Source organism: Hesperophylax consimilis, chromosome 14, assembly GCF_061612785.1.
Source record: "Hesperophylax consimilis isolate HC1 chromosome 14, BYU_Hcon_1.0, whole genome shotgun sequence".
In the NCBI taxonomy this organism is placed as follows: Eukaryota; Metazoa; Arthropoda; class Insecta; order Trichoptera; family Limnephilidae; genus Hesperophylax; species Hesperophylax consimilis.
Genome location: NC_142849.1, coordinates 26,820,218 through 26,839,703, shown reverse-complemented (window position 1 = coordinate 26,839,703; position 19,486 = coordinate 26,820,218). Strand labels below are relative to the sequence as shown.

The window sequence follows — 19,486 nt, the reverse complement described above, 5'->3', positions numbered from 1 at the left end:
CTTTGTAAAGAAGACCGTGAAAAGAGATCCAAGAACTCAAGAACCCCAAGAACCACCAAGAACCGGCCAAATCAAAATCAAAACAAGATAGGTACGTCACGCAGCGGTAACTTTCCTTGGGTACCTACCATTTTTTCTTACAAGGTAATATAAATTTTTAATTTAACCTACCTTTGATGTTTGTATTTCAATAGTTTTCTTCTTAATCCAAGACGCACATTGCTAACTTTATCCCCAAAATTATAGTTGCTCATTTCAACTAAATAAATATCACACCAAACCGTATGAGAAAATGTTGCGCCTTACCGGCTTTTTACGTTTTACCGACATAAATATTATTGATGTTGCATATAGCGATATTATTATTATACTAATTAATAATAATATTAATACCTGTCGACTTGGACTTTATCTTCGTGTTTTTCGTAGATTACGGCAGGGATTATTTTATATCGAGTGTAAATGTTCGTATCGGCTTGGGTCAAAGGTCCGCAAGGAATATTCACGAATATTCTTCCGAAGTCGAAGCAGCTAGTTTGTTAAAAGTATTGTGATTTTGCGAATTTAAGAAGAAAGGTAACAATGCATTGATAATAATAATTATTGTACTTCAGAGTAAAGTAATCATGCTGTGAGTGTTTCTTGTTTTTAAGAATATTTTCAATATTCTATTCAATACCTAAATTAATAATTTTGGTTAGTTGTTGTATAACATTATGTTTCTGATCATTTCAACACTCAGAAATAATAATAATCTAAGATTCTTTCTGGTTGATTCTTAAATGGTTTTGTATTATGGATTTACTATTGTGTAAGACGTTTGCCCTGATGATGAACACTTGAAATTGACTCAAGAAATAGAAGGAAGCGCGATTATTGAAAGTCAGCCATCATCCTACTGTTCTCCGTCATGTGAATCTTCGCCATATCCAAAATGAGGCAGTTGATATCCTGGTGGGTAGGGCGCTAGACTGGCAGTTCAAGTGAACGGGTCAAGTTCGATGCTCATAGTCTGTACCATAAGTATGTTATTTTAAAAAAATAATTCATTAGATTTAATCTTTTCAGTATCTCTCATGATGGCGCAAAGGTTGGATCTGATCATATTCGGGGCCAGTGGCTTCACAGGGAAGTACTCCGTCGAGGAGTTAAACCGCATCAGTAAACAGCATCCGGAGCTGACTTGGGGCATCGCTGGCCGCTCCCAGTCCAAGCTGGAGAAGATCATTAAGGAGTTGCAGCAAAAAACTGGTTAGTGTTATGAAAGGTTCCGTGGCAAAATATTGAAAAGTGATGTAAAGTAACAAAAAGTGATAAAAAAACTAATCTAACCTGCTATTTTATTATGTTATTTTTTGTTACTAATCTATGTCGTCGGGTTAACGTTAAGAACATAAGTAATAGCCACAAGGGAGACAGATTATGAACCATTTTTAGTATCAAACCGTGCGCACAAAAGTGTCACCAACATTGTCTATCAATATTACTACAAATAGCATCTACGCTCAGCGGCGCCCCACCTATGTTTCTACCCACACACCAAAGGCATAACTTGGTTTGGTTGCAGCTTGATGACAGTCGGTAAGCTTCCATTTCGCATATTCCCCTATGGTTGTTATTATGGATGATATATCAAATAAGAACTCCATTAAAGTTACTTACAGTTATATTTACAATCAATTAACACCACATAATTTAATATTGATATTTAAACGGGGTGTGGTAACCTCGGCAGTCAGGAACAGGATGAATCGGTTCGAGTTCGCTCGTTCAGCCCTTGGCGGTGCTGGAGACCGTGTCAGTTATCACGTCCGCTATTGGTGGACGAGTCGCCATTGTGAGATCGCTGCTGTGTTCGCTTGCCAAGCCCCTTTGTTTTTATTTTCGATTATGAACCGTTATACTTCTTTAGCAATCTCCAAGTAAAATTTGACATTGAAACTTCTCTCCAATGTGCTGTATTAATTTTTTTTCAACCTTGTTCGAAAAGAAAGCATTATAAACATAGCTGGGCTTTTCTTTATCTATATTTTCAATCAATAACAAAAGCAAGTAGCCCTGGAATCTAATGTACTCTTTATATTCAACAAATTGCCTTTTTATTTGATAAATTGATTGTTCCCCAGATTGCCAAAATTCTCGCTCTATTGTACTAAATGAAATGTATTGTGTAAAATTTAATACGATTAACATTTTAATACGAATATGTAATTTTAGTGATTTTATCTAGAAATACGTTGGAACTTAGTACTAAACGGGAAATTTTAAAAACTTATTAACCTTTACGTACCTGAAGGTGAAAAATCAAATCGAAGCGATGCAACCACTCTCAATTAAATCAAACTTAAAAATAGAAAAACTTAATCTAGAGAACATGGAACTAATTTTCCGTGAACGGGGTCCGCAAACACCCACAGCGTTGAATATGCTGGGTGATGATAAACTGACTTTACGTCTTGGACTTCCGTTAACGTTACATCTACAGTAAAGACAATTTAATCTTCTCCAAGTATAAACACTAATGATACATACGGACAACACATTCTTGATCGATATTATATATATGTGTGTCCAGCACGTCAGTTATATTCACAACCATATGCATTAATGCATCACTGTCTCTTAATTAGTTCACAATAACCATAAAGGTTTCACTTTTAGGATGGTAAACCAATCCTCACTTGCACTGAGTTTACTTCTCCCAAAGAGATAGAAAAAAAACCAAAATGTTTAATTCATTGAGTTTTATTTATCCTACCTGACTAGGTCGTTTGGGGAGTGTACAAGAGAATTATATCACATTAAATTTACAACATTTAGAACCAGGCTAATTGTAGTAATAAACAGAGTATTCAAACCTTTACACGCTCGCAGGTGCTTAAGGTGGTTTATTATATGAAAATGTCAACAACCAACCCTTCAGGTATGGTGTAATGGTATAAGTAAACAGACCATTATACAATGGCGTGGGCAGTGCGAATAAAAAAAAAATATTCACCATTTTTTTTTTAACATTTGCAAACTGCATGAAAACTAGTTACTTTAAATGGTTTCTGTGGAAAACACATTTTACGTATTTAACTCTTTGCACGCGGCCGTATCAACTGTTGTTACGGCAAAAAGTCTATACTCACACGCGGCTGTATCAACAGTTGATACGGAAACTTTGACGGCCGATATTCCAGCGCTCTTTCGTCATAAATGTATTTCTTGCTCACTTGGACATTCGTAGAACTATCACGATGCTGACATCTACGAGAATTTCTCAAAAATAAAATTGTATTTCATAAAAAAAGATCGAAAATCAAGTGCGCCTCTTCGCGCCTTTTAGTCCTTTAGTTTACATTTTTGTCAACGGATGGCGTTAGTACTAGTATGTCATTCACAACTTTTCATAACTAAAAATGATAAGTGATCATGGTGTCCCACTTGTATCTAACAACGCAGTAGCCTTAGTACACACACGCCGAGAGTGGTTTATTTATGACGCCGAGTGAATGGCGGGACCACATTCAAAAGATACGGTACGTCTTTGTGTAAAATTTTATGTTTTTGTTTTATAAACATCTAAGAGTGTTGACACACGAAGATTTGTTTTCATATTGTTGAGAATAATCTGTTCTGTCTATATAGTCCAATAAATCATGCCAGAATGCTATAATTTGACATTTAATTGCGTGCATAGGTATTTGAAAATATGTACCGCGTACGGGTATAGATAAAACGGAGCATATTAACGCGTTCAAAAGGTTAACAATAAACATAAACTGTATAAGTTATTATGATTTAGGAGGAATTTAAAATTTCCATTAGAAAGTACTACCATGAGTAGATAAACTGACAAAGTGATGATAAAGCATTCGCAATAACAATGTTTATGGTAAATGAGATTAAACCACATAGAAACTAGAATGCAAAGAGATACATGGACAGGTATCACTGTGCAAATCAAATTCTGAAAGAAATAATATCTAATGAACAATTTAGAGATCCTTAAATCTAAGGAATGTGCCTAGAACACGGAAGAAGTGGCGATAATCCTTCGGTATTCTAGGTTAACCAATTAAGCAATGTAGACATATTTTTGTTGTTCGTTCGTTCAAACAAAAAGATTCACCTAACAAAATAACTATTATGCTACTTAACTATTTATTATTGGCTTTATGATTATATCATATGCATGATATAGAATTCAACCCGGGTACGGCTACCGGAGTTGGATTCGTGTTTAACAACGAGTGTCCCCTTTTTTTTTTGAAAAAAAAAAAAATTGCCTGTTTACGTGGTAAACATCAACTTGAAAAGTTTCTATGACAGGACTGATGACTGTCAAGAATGCTAGGATGCTCCAACTCGGTTTATCAGGCCGGTTGCAGAAACCCGTGCATTTGAAAGAGAAAAAACAACTATTTAAGTCTATTTATAGTACCTCGGCAAGGATGGCCAGTCCCTCCGAAGCACCAACGGATGGAAACTAAACTGGTACATTATCCGATTTGACAATGTCTTTCACATGAAAGTCGCCAGTTTCTTTACCCTTTAGATCGATTAGTGTATAAACTAGATCTGATTTCTTTTTTACCACTACGTTTTGCACAAAACGGGGAGCTAATTTTTGAGCTAAATAGTTTAACGCGTTAGATTGAAAGAAATTTCTTCTCCACACTAAGTCGCCTACCTGATAGGTAACATGTTTCCTACGCTAATTATAATGGTTTGCTCCCTTTTGATATGCTTTGAGCAGAGCGTTTGCTACTTGTTTGTAAACTGAAGACAATTCTCCTAGCCTCTGAGCATAAGCTTTATGATGGGCACAATTTTGCAAATTGTCCTCCCCATCGGCTATCGGGTTACGGTGCAGATCTCCATCTATAATCTGCTCCCGACCGTGCATCAAAAAATACGGGGTGTAACCTGTAGCGCAATTGACAGAATTGTTCATTGCTGATTGAATTTGAGGAAGAAATTTAGACCAATTCCGGTGGTCAGATTCAACTAGGATGGATAATTCGGTGCCCAAAGTTTGATTTTTTTTATTTTTTTATTTATTAATTTATTTTTATTTTTTATATTTTTTTATATGTGACACCTCACAAGAGTGTCCCTGCCTGTGCAGTGTACAGACAGGGGAACTATGTCACCACCCAGTTGGGCGGCGTTGTGAGGCGGAATAAGGTAGGGGCTGTAGGAAGGGATTTGTTAATGCGGGCCTTGAAGAGGCTCGGATTATGGGAGGGAGGAAAAACAGATGCCGGTAGCTCGTTCCACATACGAGCCGACTTACACAAAAACGAGTCGTAAAAACGGCCCGTTCTCATGAAGCCAACGTCAACCGTGAACGGGTGTTCAGTTCGTGTCCGTCGAGTTTCGCGCACGTGCACCGCTGCATCAGGAATCAATGCTGATAGCTCCTTGGAGCAGGCTCCATTGAAATACCTGTAGAACAGACACAGCATGCCTACATTGCGTCTATGCATTAGAGAAGGCAATCGGTCTGTTAACAATGGATTGTCAATCAGACGGATCGCTCTCCTTTGCACAGATTCAAGCAGGTTTATTAAGTATTTTGGGGCACCAGCCCAAAGGTGACTCCCAAATTCAATAGTTGGGCGGACTTGAGACTTGTACAGGGTCAGCAGCTGGTCACTGTTGAAGAATCTCCTAGCCCTGTACAAGACGCCCAACTTTTTGGAGGCCTGATTTACTCGGGCTTCTATGGATCCCCGATACTTGAGCTGGTCTGATATAGTAACTCCAAGCATTTCAATGGAGTCTTTATTGGGGAGAGTGCTCCCATCAAATTGCACCAGACAGTCATTGATCTCCCTCTTTGCCGAAATCAGACACGCTTGGGTTTTTGAGACGTTGAAACTGACCAAGTTGGCCTTACCCCAGGCACGAACCATCTCGAGGTGGTGGTCAATTTTTTGCTTCAAAACTTCCCGAGCTGTTCGGACATCATAGGTGGAAGGGGGCCTGTCAAAAAGATAACCCTCGTGAACGGTGCTGTCATCAGCGTAGCAGTGAATTGGTGCACATTCAACGAGATCGTTGATGTGCAATAAAAATATGCGTCACATATCCGAGTAGATCGCCACACGATCGGTTTCGACGAAATCCATATTGCCGATCGCTTAGGATATTGTTATTCTCGAGATATGTGAGCAATTTGTTGTTAACCACCCTTTCTAATACCTTCGAGAGTATGGAAGTGATGGCTATGGGACGGTAGTTAGAAGGGTCGGAGCGGTCCCCCTTTTTTGGGATTGGGTGGACGATTGCCTTTTTCCAAAGATCTGGCACCTTTCCACCTTTGAGAGAGAGCCTAAATAATTTCGCGAGCACTGGAGTCATTTCTGCAGAACACCTCTTGAGGACCAAGGCAGGTGAATACCTCCGGCCCACTGGCTTTGTCGACTTCAAAAGACTTTCAAGCTTGTTCAAGACTCGGAGAACCTCTGTTCCGGATCTTCGGTTCCTCCATTTGAAAACCGCAGTGCGGAATGGAAGGGGGAGTCTCTCCGTTATCTTGAAGAGTTGAGTTTTCCGCGAAAATTTTGCCTAATAATTCAGCTTTCTCGCGGGATTATAACGTTCCACAACATTGTTTTGTGGAGTGTACAAGGAATCGTAAAATGGTAGTGGAATATTATAGCTTATATAATCTTATGGGCTTTGTAGTAGTTTTTTTTTTTTTTTTTTTTTTTTTTTATAAATTTAATTTAGATTAAATTTGATAATATTATTATTAAGTTCTGCAAGTGTTTTAGTTTTTTATTATTGTGACAGCTGTTTAGGCTTACAAGGCCATTTTCAAACTGTGGTTATTCCACATTGAGACGACGTATTTATACTATTTCAAATGTAAATTTTGAAGGTGCATACATTGATTTATTACTGTTTAAACCGATGACATTATATATTGTTGGTTAAACCAATCTATGTTTTCCCCTCAGTAAATGGTAATGAGTTCTTAATTATTTAATGACTTTATTGCTATGAATTATTTGGGTGCATTATACTGCTTAGGTTTTGTGAAAATACTGAGAAGTGGTGAGTAAATTATTTTCCGTACTTTATTAATTAGTGTTAAATTTGGGTCATTCGTTCGTTTATTGATTTCTAATTGTTCAAGTAAATTTAATCTAATGCCCTTTTTTTCTATATGCAATGGTTTAGGACCCTTGTTGTTAAGTGGGGTATGATTATTCACCAAGAGATGTTCTGCGAATTTTGAGGATGTGTTTTTATTATTATAACATCGTATATTATGTTCTTTGAATCTAGTTGAGAATGCCCTCCCCGTTTGTCCGATGTAAGTGGCGTTACAATCGGCGTGGTCACATTTTAATTCATATATGCCACTGTTATTGAGTATAGGGATTTTACTTTTAGAGTTTTTAAGGCTTGTTCCTAAATTATTGTTTGTTCGAAAAGCTATATTTAAACCACATTTTTTAATTTCTTTTGCAATTTTTTCAGATATTGGGCCGAGGAATTCGAGACATGCAAATTTTTCTATATTTTTGTTATTTACCGGATATATTAAATTGATTTTATTTTTATATTTCTTATTTTTTATTATTTTTTCAATGTTATTTGCCTCATAGCCGTTATTAATCGCGATCGTTTTTATCGTTTCCTTTTCTTTTACATAAGCTTTATTGTCTAAGGGAATGTTAATGAGTCTATGTACCATTGAATGGTAAGCTGATAATTTATGGGACCAAGGATGATTTGAATTTGAATTTATTGTTGTATCTGTAAAAGTTGGTTTTCTAAATATTTCGAAGGTATGTTTATTATTACTTTTACCAATTGTCAGATCTAAAAAGTTTATTTTACCTTCAATCTCATGTTCAACTGTGAAGCAGATTTTATTATCAACGGTGTTGGCCCAATTAGTAAAGATATCTAACTGTCGGTTGGTACCATTCCAACATATAAGGATGTCGTCTACGTATCGGACATAATATACTATATGTTTAGCTAAGGGAGATTTAAGAATTATATTTTCAATATAATCCATAAATATCTCCGCTAGAAGTGGACTTAATGGTGACCCCATGGGGAGACCATCATGTTGTTGGTAATAGATATCATTGAAAAGGAAATAATTTGTATCTACGCAGATTTTTATGAGCTGGAATAACTCTTTTCTTATTACCGGATTGATATTACATTTTTCCAAGATATTTTCAATTATTATTAGGCATTCATTTATCATCAACATTATACATACCTACATACTGTTTTACAATTGTACCATGTTATTGCAAAAATGTTGTCATTATGTACCTGCTGACAAACTACATAAGTAGTTTAGCAGGTTTGAATGTTAATAAAAAAAAAAAAATTTAAATTTCGATATGGTAAATCACAATCTACTTATTAAAGTAGATTGGTAGGTAGTGATAGGTAGTGACGGTATCTCGCCATATTTCATCAAAAAATGTGCCACAAATCTTTCTTACCCTTTAACTAACATATTTATAATTTAGTGACAATACATATTTATAATGTCACTAAAAAAAGGTAAATTTCCCACAAAGTTTAAAGAAGCTATTATAATCCCTATTCATAAAACAGGGTCAAAAATTGACATTGAAAATTACCACCCAATCTCAATACTCACGGTATTTAGTAAACTTTTTGAGAGAATTGTCTACGATCAAATTTACACAACAATTGTTCGTAATATACAAAACCAACAACACGGATTTCTTCAAAAAAGATCAGTACTTACAAACTTGGTAAATTTTACGGAATATTTAACATGTAATATGGACAAGAAACCAAGTAGATGTAATCTACACTGATTACTCTAAGGCCTTCGATAAGGTAAACCATTTCATTCTAATTCAAAAATTAAAACAATTAGGCATCCATGGTGACTTACTCCGGTGGCTCACTTCATACCTTTGGAGTAGACTTCAAAGTGTCTTAGTTGAGGGAACAAAGTCCAGCTTCTTCTCTGTGCCCTCCGGTGTACCTCAAGGTTCTCATTTAGGCCCATTATTATTTAATGTGTATATATACGATATTCACAAATGTTTTTTACATGCTAATTACCTAGCATATGCAGATGATAAAAAAATATACTTAGTTATTAAATCAATCAACGACTGCATTAAACTTCAAGAGGACCTCAATCGTCTCTTTGTCTATTGCGAATTAAACAAACTTGTTATTAACATCGCAAAATGCAATGAATTAACATTTACACGTAATAAAAATAAAATATCCTTTGTATACACACTAAACGGCACACACATCAATGAAGTAAAATATATCAGGGACCTTGGGGAAACACTGGATGTTAAATTAAACTTTATCCAACACACTGATGACATCATTAACAAAGCCAATAAAATGCTGGGATTTATAATTCGCATAGCAAAACCCTTCCACAACATAAACACTCTATATTCCCTTTACACCTCATATCGTCGCATTAATTCGTAGAATGCGTAACTCCCAAATGTAAAATTTTACAGGAGGCACAAAAAACCTCGTAGTGAAAAAAAATTAAAGACGGCTTATTCTTTTTATTTATGTTTCGAACATATAATATATTTGGAAATTTATTTTCAATCATTAAACTTTTGTAAGTTAAGGCTTTCTATTTCAAATCGGAGTTACGAAGTTTACGTAAAAACCGAGAATGGAGATACGCATTTTACAAAAGATACATACTTTTCTGCGAACAGTTTTATGAACAACCTAGCGGAAAATTTGGGAGATAGGAATTTTACATTTACAAAATAAAACACAATATGTATGTAACATGTATGTAATATACATATGTATGTAATAAAACACAGTATGTGTATGTCGAGGCAGTCTATTTAGATGCATTTTAATGATTTTAATGATGCGGAAGGTTATCGTTAAAGGAGTGGCAATCCTTTTCTAATATCTGTTTTAAGTCTTGTAAATGCTGGTACTTTTCCTTCCTTAAGGGATTAAATCTGACTCTCAGGTGAAATCTTCAAACTCTGGAGATCATTACAGATTCGGCGACGGTTTTATGCTGGGTGAGATCTACACTGACCGGGAGTAGTCGTGTCAGAGATGATCGTTAAGTGACGCTTGGAGTTGATGAAGGAGATTGTAGAAGAATTTGATCTGACATTGTCGATCACCCTTGTTGTCCTGTAGAAATAAAACTGATGTACTTACTAGGGTTTGCAAGACCCGGGCAAAGAGTAGCCATGACAGGAAACGTTGTGAAAGAGACTCCTCAGAGTGTGAAGATAGGTGGGAGAGACTTGAAAGTGGAACTGGTGAGCAAACATGTGCTTTAAGCGTAGAAACTCTTCATGCTCAGCATCACTTTGGAGTAAAGTGAACGCTTCATCTTGCCCGGCTGGTCGATCCCGAGGCGAGAAGAAAGGACGTCGATAGATGCGTGCGTTCCTGCGTACAATGCAGGACAATTGACCCTCCACCATCATCCCATGAAGCGGGTAATCTTAATGTTGTGACAACCTGGAGTCGCTTGGCAGTTGATGTTACTCATTTCGGTAGGAAATGTTTACTCACATTTATCGATTGCGGTCCAAGTAGATTTGCCGTGTGGCGGGAAATCGAGTCAGATAATGCAGCTTCGATTATCAGACATTTGGAAGAAGTGTTTCGGGAAAGAGGCCCGCCCAAAGTAGTTCTCATAGACAATGGTACTGCATTTTGTTCCTACAGTGTTACAGATAAGTGTAAGAGATGGAATGTTCGTCAAAGATTTTGCGCGGCATACCGACCAGCTGGAAACGGTATAGTTGAACGACATCATCAAACAATAAAGAGAACTGCAGCCAGAAGTGGAAGCGATCCCCTGCAGGCAGTGTTTCGGTACAATCTTTGGCTGCAAAAAGTCAGGATGATCGAGGTATTGCGCTGTCTAGTATAGTTCACACTTCACACTCGTGGAGACACCCTTCTGCGCAAGTGAATATAGAAGAGGAAGTATTGACTGAGCTCTAAGTGGGCGATCTTCTTGCGGTTAAACCAGTAGATGGGAGATGCACATCGTGCATGGAAGGGTGACAGGACTTACTTCAGTCAACAACATCGAAGTAGATGGCATACCAAGACATGTGCTTGACCCGCGGAAGATGCCTGACAGAGAACGGACTGTGTCTGAGGAGAGACGAGATGGAATTGCCGCACGTTCCACCGTAAATATTTTGGGTTTGTTTGAAGAGGACAGTGAAGAACCGGATCCGGATATGCATCAGGAGGAGATCCACTTGCAAAGAGATGGTGACCTTGAAGAAGAGATAATCACAGAACAAGGACCTATTAGGTATTTACGAAACCGCAGAGGCACATAAAACAAGAGAGCTACGGCAGAGCGTCACACGGTGCAGAAGACGTCAGTTTAGACTACAGATACAAAACACTATTCGTGACTTCACAATTAAAATTAAGGTTATAAAATGTTCAAAATTGATTAATCAACTTATCTCAGTTAATTTCACGGTAAAACTATTACATCGTAAATAAATTTCCTCAGTCAAAAACACAACAAGCGTGCACGGCTCACCGGTCAATACTGAATTAAGGAGTTACGAAGTATTCGCGAGTAAAAATGGCACCATAATTTTACGCAGTTTTCTAATTTGTGTTTATCTAAAAGGTTAATTTTTTTTTAAATTTTCGAGTTTTACTAGTCGATGCGGGTCTAATTTTAACACCAGATGGCATTAAAAACGTATTTTCGAAAAATTTGGAGTTACGCAGTCTACGAATTAATGCGACGATATATTCGCCCACACCTGGAACACTGTACACCGATCTGGACTCCTTTATACCAAGCCCATATCGAAAGAATAGAAAGAATTTAAAAAAAAAAATTTAACACATAAATTATAAACTCTCCCCTTCCTTTAACACAAAATTAATTTTAAGAAACTAAAACTTCATTTCTAATGCACTTTAACATAAGAAACTTCTGTGGCTTGACTTCAATTAACTTGTATATTTATATCTATCACTGCCACAGACATAGGAATTAAAAAGACGAGAAGATAATGGCGAGGGGTAAAATCAACTGTTGAAGAACGAAGGGTGTGAAGCTGACTGTGATTCGTCAATAAATCAATCTGACAGTAAATAGGCATCTCGCATTATAATATCACCATTTACTTCTTAAAAGTAAAATCTGCTTTTGAATGAATAGACATTTTTACATGGGAGCACAAATTACTCGCCACGTTATGAACAAATTTGCGAAGTCCAAATTCGGCAAAAAAATTCGGTTCTATTTTCAGAGTCGAATATTTCGTTTAAGTATTTAGTTAAGACACTTTTATAAATGTTCATAATTTACTTCCCAGCAACCAACCAGTTTTGTGTTTCGCGTCCAGACATGTTTCTACAACTGATCCATATTATATGCTTAAAATAAAGTAAAATAATGCTTATACACGGTGTCCGGAAACTCGTAGTACAAGCGGGAAACTGGAGAATCTACACCACATGGGGAACCCAAAAAAACATAAAGTTTTTTGATTTGAGCATTTTCAAAAAAAAAAAAAAACCAAAAAAAAATATTTTTCGGCTATTTTAGGGTTAAATTTTTTTCTGGTGTTTAGGGTTGAATAACAGATGTTTTAACCCTGCAGAGCAGAAATATTTTATGATTACACCGGGTTAAATGAAGGGTGATTTCAAAATAATGCTTCAAATCCGAGTTTCTTCATTTGTTTTACTTTCAAATAGTTTTAATTAGTTGGGTACTTTGATCTTCAGTAATAATTTATAAGAATTTGATTAAAAAAAAAAAAATTAAAAAAAAAAAAAATCAACTTCAAACTCGATTTACTCGATAACGAAAGCTCAAATAAAAAAAAAATATACTACAAAATCGACTCCAAATGTGATGTAGATTCACCAGTTTCCCGCTTGTACTACGAGTTTCCGGACACCCTGTATATGGAATGTAATACGACAATTGGGTTTATTCTCTTTTTCACATCTATTTTTACAAGTTTTCATAGCATTAGGTCAAAATTTTGCCGTGTTATTTCGTAAAATGAACCGATGATGCCTCGACCATAGTTCTCACAAGAATGATGACGTCACGTTTTCAAATTTCACTTGAGGCCATACGCGAGCACAGCCGGCTCCAATGGAACCGGTATGGGGAGTGGGGATAATACGCTTTTAATCACTTAGGGCAGGTCTACTAATATTCATATGTCTATGATCACTGCATATTATATAAAAGCTGTTTGTTTCTTACAAAATAAATAAATAAATAAAAATTACTCAAATAGGTTTCATAAATGATACACTAAAAATTCTTACTAGCTATATCAAAGACAGAAAACAAAAAACAAAAATAGGGAATTTTTATAGTACTGAAACAGGAATAAAAATGGTGTACCACAGGGAACTGTGCTTGGCCCAATTCTCTTTCTAATATACATAAACGATTTATGTGATGTTATGATCCCTGGTAAAATTGTATCTTACGCTGATGATACAGCAATAATAGTGAATGGAAAATCCCGGCCTGAAACTTTTTTGAAGGCAGCAAAATGTATTACATATGTCTCATCATGGCTAAAAAGTAATAGAATCTTCTCAAACTATAGTAAAACATTTTACCTAACCTTTTATAAAAATAGTAAAAATAAACCCTCAAATAACCTTAATATTAGAATACATAATGCTAACTGTAATCAAGAAATATCCTCATCTTGCTTTGAACTAGGAAAAGTTGAAAAGATCAAATATTTAGGTATTATTATTGATAAAAAATTAAATTGGCAGTTACAAATTAATAATACCGTCTGTAAATTAAGATATCTTACATACATATTTTACAGAATAAAAGAAGTGCTCAATGTTGAAAAACTGAGAATTATTTATTTTTCTTCGGTGCAATCTTCACTCATATATGGAATAATAGGATGGGGCGGTGCGCTTCATGCACATATAAAACCTTTACAAATAACTCAAAATTATACCATCAAGGTTATGTATAATCGGAAAAGAACATTTTCAACAGATGAGTTATACAAAGAATCTAAACTATTCAGTCTCCGTAAACTATTTATTTTGCAAACTATGAAATACATCTTCGAAACAAAAATAAATTCGAAATAAATGAAAACAGAATCAAAAGTAGAAATAATAATGTATTTTATACTCCCCAAACGACTACAAAACAAATGCAAACACACTGCAGTTTCATTGGACCTCGTACTTTCAATCTTTTACCGAAAAATATTCAAGTGATTACTAAACTTCCTCAATATTTAAAAGAGTTAAAATTATGGCTTTTCGATACAGCAGTTGAAACTTTTTTTATTTAATTGTATCAATTTATGTTTCTCATAAAATAATCACCATATATTACACTAAACACTTATAACTTCACTATACACTATTGTAAACACTTTTTGTACAATCCGCTTAGACCAAATGTAATCTTGTTTGTTTATTTTTAGGTACAATAATATAATAACTTATATATATATATTAATTATCCACGCACAGGCTGCGCCTTAGTGGGTTCCCATTATTCGTATTGATTTATATAATATTGTATGTAATTAATATAAAAATTAGGAAAAAAAAACATAACTGTATAGTTAGAAATTTATGTAAAAGCCCAGTAGGGCGTGAATAAATAAAACTAGGAATACGATTCTAGTGAAGGGGCACTCTATAACATTCTGTACCGCTGGTTGTCAGCCAGCTGGCCAAGTGTCGCATAAAACGGGATTTATAGTAAAAAAGTCAACTTGGGCTAGAAATGATACATAATAACATAACGACTAACCTTTAGTGTGATCTTTTTTCTCATGTGCCTACACATTTACGTATTTATTTTTTGTAAAATGAAACTTGCTCTCACTTCGAAGCCTTCTCGGACACTGAAGATAAATAACTTGCGTCGCGATTTATATAATGCGATGATACAAGGAACAATATCTTAGTATTGAAAAACCCTTTTTATTTATTTAAGCATTGTTTTAATGCTCGTTTAGACGACATTGAGGTGGTGATAATTTATATATTTAAAATTAAAGGATATAATCGAACTTAAAGCTATTTTTACAGGTTCTGTAAATATTTTTTTACACAATTGTTTTAAACATTTTAATACGTTTTGTTTTCTCAGTGTTTAGAAGAATAAATTATCTGTTCAAAATATAATATTATTTTCTGATAAACAATATAGAAATTTCTAAAAACTGCAATTTTGCTGCTCTTGCGGTAACATCCCCTTAAGATAAATACATACATATTTTATAAATGAAAAAAAATGATTACTGCAATAAATACTGAATCCACTAATTTGGTAGTTTGTTAGTAACAAAGTTTTTATTTTGTTTTGTTTTTAAATCCACAAACAAATTAAAATACAAAATTAAATTATTATTTTTATTTTTTTAATTATCCTGTCGAAGATGCCATTGGCTTTGAAACATGAAGATTATTGTTGATTAAAAGTGGTGTATACAAATTATTTCATTTTCATATAATTAAAATGACACCACAAAGTAATTTTGTAACTATTGAAGAATTGAATCAGAATACCTCCCGGTGCGTTGTATTACATAATAATTATTATTATGTTTTAATCTTTGCACTGTTTGTGTAGATATTAATAAAAATCGGAATCGTTATTGACAGTCTAATCTCCCGAATGATTACTCAATTATTATTGACTGCATTTTTTTTTGACATTGAAATCATCACGTGGATTATGGCTTAAAAGCCCCGCACCTTTTTAAAATCTCAAGGGATTGCGGAACAAAACACCTAAATCCCTGAAGATTACTCAAATTTTGATAAAAATTTGTTATTGTGTAAATATATACATTTTTTGTAATGAATCATCTTTGATGTCTAATAATATTATCAAAATATCATCAAACATTGTACATTACAAGTACTATCTCTAACAGTATTACAAGCTCTTTCCAATGGCAATTTGAGGAACAACTGGATGCAATAACTTATGATGAAAATAGTTTTATTTTTTAGTAATAATTTATTTTTTGTGTAGTTAAAAGTTTATTTTGAAATGCTCAGTATTCACGTTTAACTTATAACTAGTGTTCTAAATTTTTGCATGTAGTTCCGTCTGTGTGAAACCTTCAGAAGTAATATTACTCAGCAGATAAAGAATGGATTGGATATACCGAAAAAGCGATGGGATCTTTTAAACGTTTAAGTTGTTATTGCATCCAGCTCCTCAACTAACTCATGTGCCCCCAGCCGTTATTCAGCTAAAAATTAATTTATTTGCATTGCAAATGGTTAGGTACTGTATTGGACTATCTTTGTTTCACAATATTTCCTATGTTATTGTTTTTTATATGGTACAACAAATTTTGCACCCAAATATGGGCACCGTAAACAGAGGCGGATTTGCCCTTAGGCCTATGTAGGCCCGGGCCTAGGGCGGCCAGATATTAGGGGCGGCCAATCGTGACAAAAAAGTCACAGATGATAACAAGAAATTACTTCCTAAGTACCTAAATATTCTATGTACGAAATAGCGATATGCAAGAGCGTGTTCACACACAGCACACAGCGCGCCCCCACGCCCCGCAGCCGCCCTCACCACACCTATCATGCTCCGTCGCTCGCCCGCTCGCGTATTTCCAATCCTTTGGAAGGCTTTGAGGAAAATATTTTCCCTCACGACCTATGTCATCTTAGGTGATGCTGTGTGGAGGGTCTTTTTAAGGAAGGGGAGGATAGGAAGTTCTGAAAAGGAAAATGTATGAGGGGTGGGTAGGAATCTGGGGATTAGTGTGTCCAGGAGTGACATATGTATGAATACATCCCTCCAACTGCGATGCAAGGCGATGGGTCAAGATAGTCCGGCTGGAAAGGTCAAAAGGCCTCCCTCACCCAGTCTCTCTCGATCCGGCCCGCCACGCTGCAGGTGGGCAGACGTATCCGCCGCCAAGACCTGGACAAATCTCACCCCATGAACCATGAATGATAATGGCAGGAAAATTAAAACGGTTTTGACCCTAGGAACTTACTGAAAAGTTTGGATACTCCTGGTCAATATGATGGGTACTGAGAAAGGGGCGGCTACATGGTCTGGGGCCTAGGGCGGCCAAGACTGCAAATCCGCCTCTGACCGTAAAGCTTTGAGGAACCTCAGTGCATCGATAAATGCATACAAGTTTCCACCATCTTCGCACAAACTTCACTCAAAACCTATAGCTGATGATCCAGCAATCTTGCATTAAGCGTTACATGTATGCATAAATGCTGTTGCTTGTTTTTATAAAAAAACTAGTGGATCCCCTGCAATGCTTCGCTGTTGCTAATGTCTTTCTCGGGCGCCTCCGACTTCTTCCACCATTCACTACTGTATACCACTGTTATATACTATGTTAAAAAAACTACATTACATGTACTTTAATTCGACTCGTATCTCATTAGATATTACGTTAAGTATTCCTTGGGCGTTCCCGACTTCTACTATTCAAACTACTAATAAAAACAAACTTGGCAAAAATGGCACTAATAATTACACACTTTGAAATTTTTAACAATATTGGTCGACTACTTTTCGAGGCACAAACATACGTAGGCTGATTTTACATATTAAGATTAGAAACCAGTTAGAATTTAACCCAACCATTTGGAATTCATTTTATAATACAAGACATTGTCCTGCCACAGACCGCCTTCTATGTAGGGAAGTTAAAATTTGTGGTTGTATGTATTTTTGGATGAGAAATCTGAAAAAAAAAATTTTCAACAATTTTTTTTTTTAGTTCTCGACAACAGCGCCTCCTATTGGGTCCAAAATTATCCTGTATTTCAAGCTGGAACCAACCATACACATTCACAAAATTTTATTGACATCAGTTGGGCGGTTTCGGAGATTAGCGTGTATGAACACAGTGACACGTGATTTTTATATGTTAAGATGTACAACTGTTGAGAAAGTTAAGGGCACACTCATTAATGAATGAAGTATTCAAAATTTGCGTTTTTTCTGATTTTGCACCTGTGATCTCTAGGCTCAGAGGCGAACTTATAACTTGCTCATTGGAGATTGTCTCATTCCAAACTATTGCGGTTACTTTATTGCTTGTGGTTTGACTGAATATGGCACCAATAAAACATTGTGGGTTTCCGTTGAAGAATGTGGTTAAACTTATATTGCGCATTGTTGCTAGGGGACCAATTCTCCAATCCAGGCTTCAAAAGTACATACATTGGTCGACTTTCTTATTCTCGAGTCTCATTGAAAATACATACATACTTGCTAAAATGTCAAAAGTCATTCCGCTCGAACAACGAGTGGGTTGAACCGGTCGTCACCGACTTGTCTTCGACAACTGTTAAAATCTAGTCTATTGAATGCTAACCTAAGATCATTTCCCGCGAGCTCTTCGAAAAGGAAGCATCAAATATATTTTAAAAGTTTTGCCGGCGATGTTGGCTGCAGTACATAATATAGAGTAATCTGAAGCAGCTGCTTTGAGACCAACAAGAACGTTCCGCCAGAGGTTCGATTCCTTCACTAATTTGACAGACGAAGACTTCGTCAGATATTAAGGTTTAACAAAGCTTAAATTAGTATGTCTCTGTTCATAACATCTCCATCCCGTTCTTCAGCTCTAGATGTTGAAACTAATGTGATTACAAAAATGATGCTGTGATGTTTTGTTTTTTACATTTCAAATTATCACCGTAGAAACGTCAAAAACATCAGAAACATACAATATTCACAGGGCTGCCAATATAATCATCTCTTCAACCCTTCGGTATTTAAGAATACGTATAAATGAAACATCCATTTTATATAATGGAAGTTCGTTGAGACGACGGGTAATTTTTCATTCATAGTTGGCGCATAACGCATATTTATTTTTTCAAAAAACAGTTTTTAACATAAAAAAAACATACTCTGCACATCTCACTAGGGCATTCCTGTATCAAGATGTGCAGCTTTACAATTATATCATTTAAAAAAATACATATATGTAAACTTAATATAATAATAACATAAAAAAGAAAAGTTAATGACACGGTTGTTTCGAGACCGGTAGACAAAAATAAACAAAATTTTAGTAACAAATGTACGAAAAATAAAACAAAAATGTCAACAAAAGAAGCATTGGGCAGTAAGTTGGCAATAATAATATTCTTCTGTTAACTTAACTTCTGCATCCCACTATCGCAAACATCTGTAAACCAAATTACACGTAAACAATAACAACAATTCAAATACAAAATAAAATATTAGAATCAATAATTTTATAAAAACCCCTTTGTAACTACGTCCTCCAACTAAATGCATTTATTTTGCATATAAATTTACAATATTGTCGTACCTGTACCTACTCTTTCTATTATCTATCTATTGACTCCATAGTTTAAAATGTATACAACTTTGTAATTTGTATTTTGATTTAGTCATGCATGTAAATATTCTTTAAGTATCTGAATACGTCTGTCTCGACACAGGTGTACCCTAGTGAGACAG

At 35.4% G+C, this 19,486-nt stretch overlaps 1 protein-coding gene across 3 annotated transcripts in view; it reads left to right on the top strand.

Moving 5' to 3' along the window:
• The window catches only part of LOC149418127 (saccharopine dehydrogenase-like oxidoreductase), a 31,684-nt gene continuing 12,198 nt past the window's right edge, over positions 1–19,486 (top strand). Inside the window, exons 1-2 of one of the 3 annotated variants that reach the window (XM_089639659.1) lie at positions 1–144; positions 1,069–1,251. In XM_089639659.1, coding sequence (XP_089495785.1) covers positions 1,077–1,251 — 175 coding nt within the window. In that variant the 5' untranslated portion in view covers positions 1–144; positions 1,069–1,076. Of the gene's footprint in view, positions 145–503; positions 577–1,068; positions 1,252–19,486 lie in introns of those variants that run through there. The other 2 variants (XM_089639662.1, XM_089639660.1) reach the window with 2 other exon arrangements.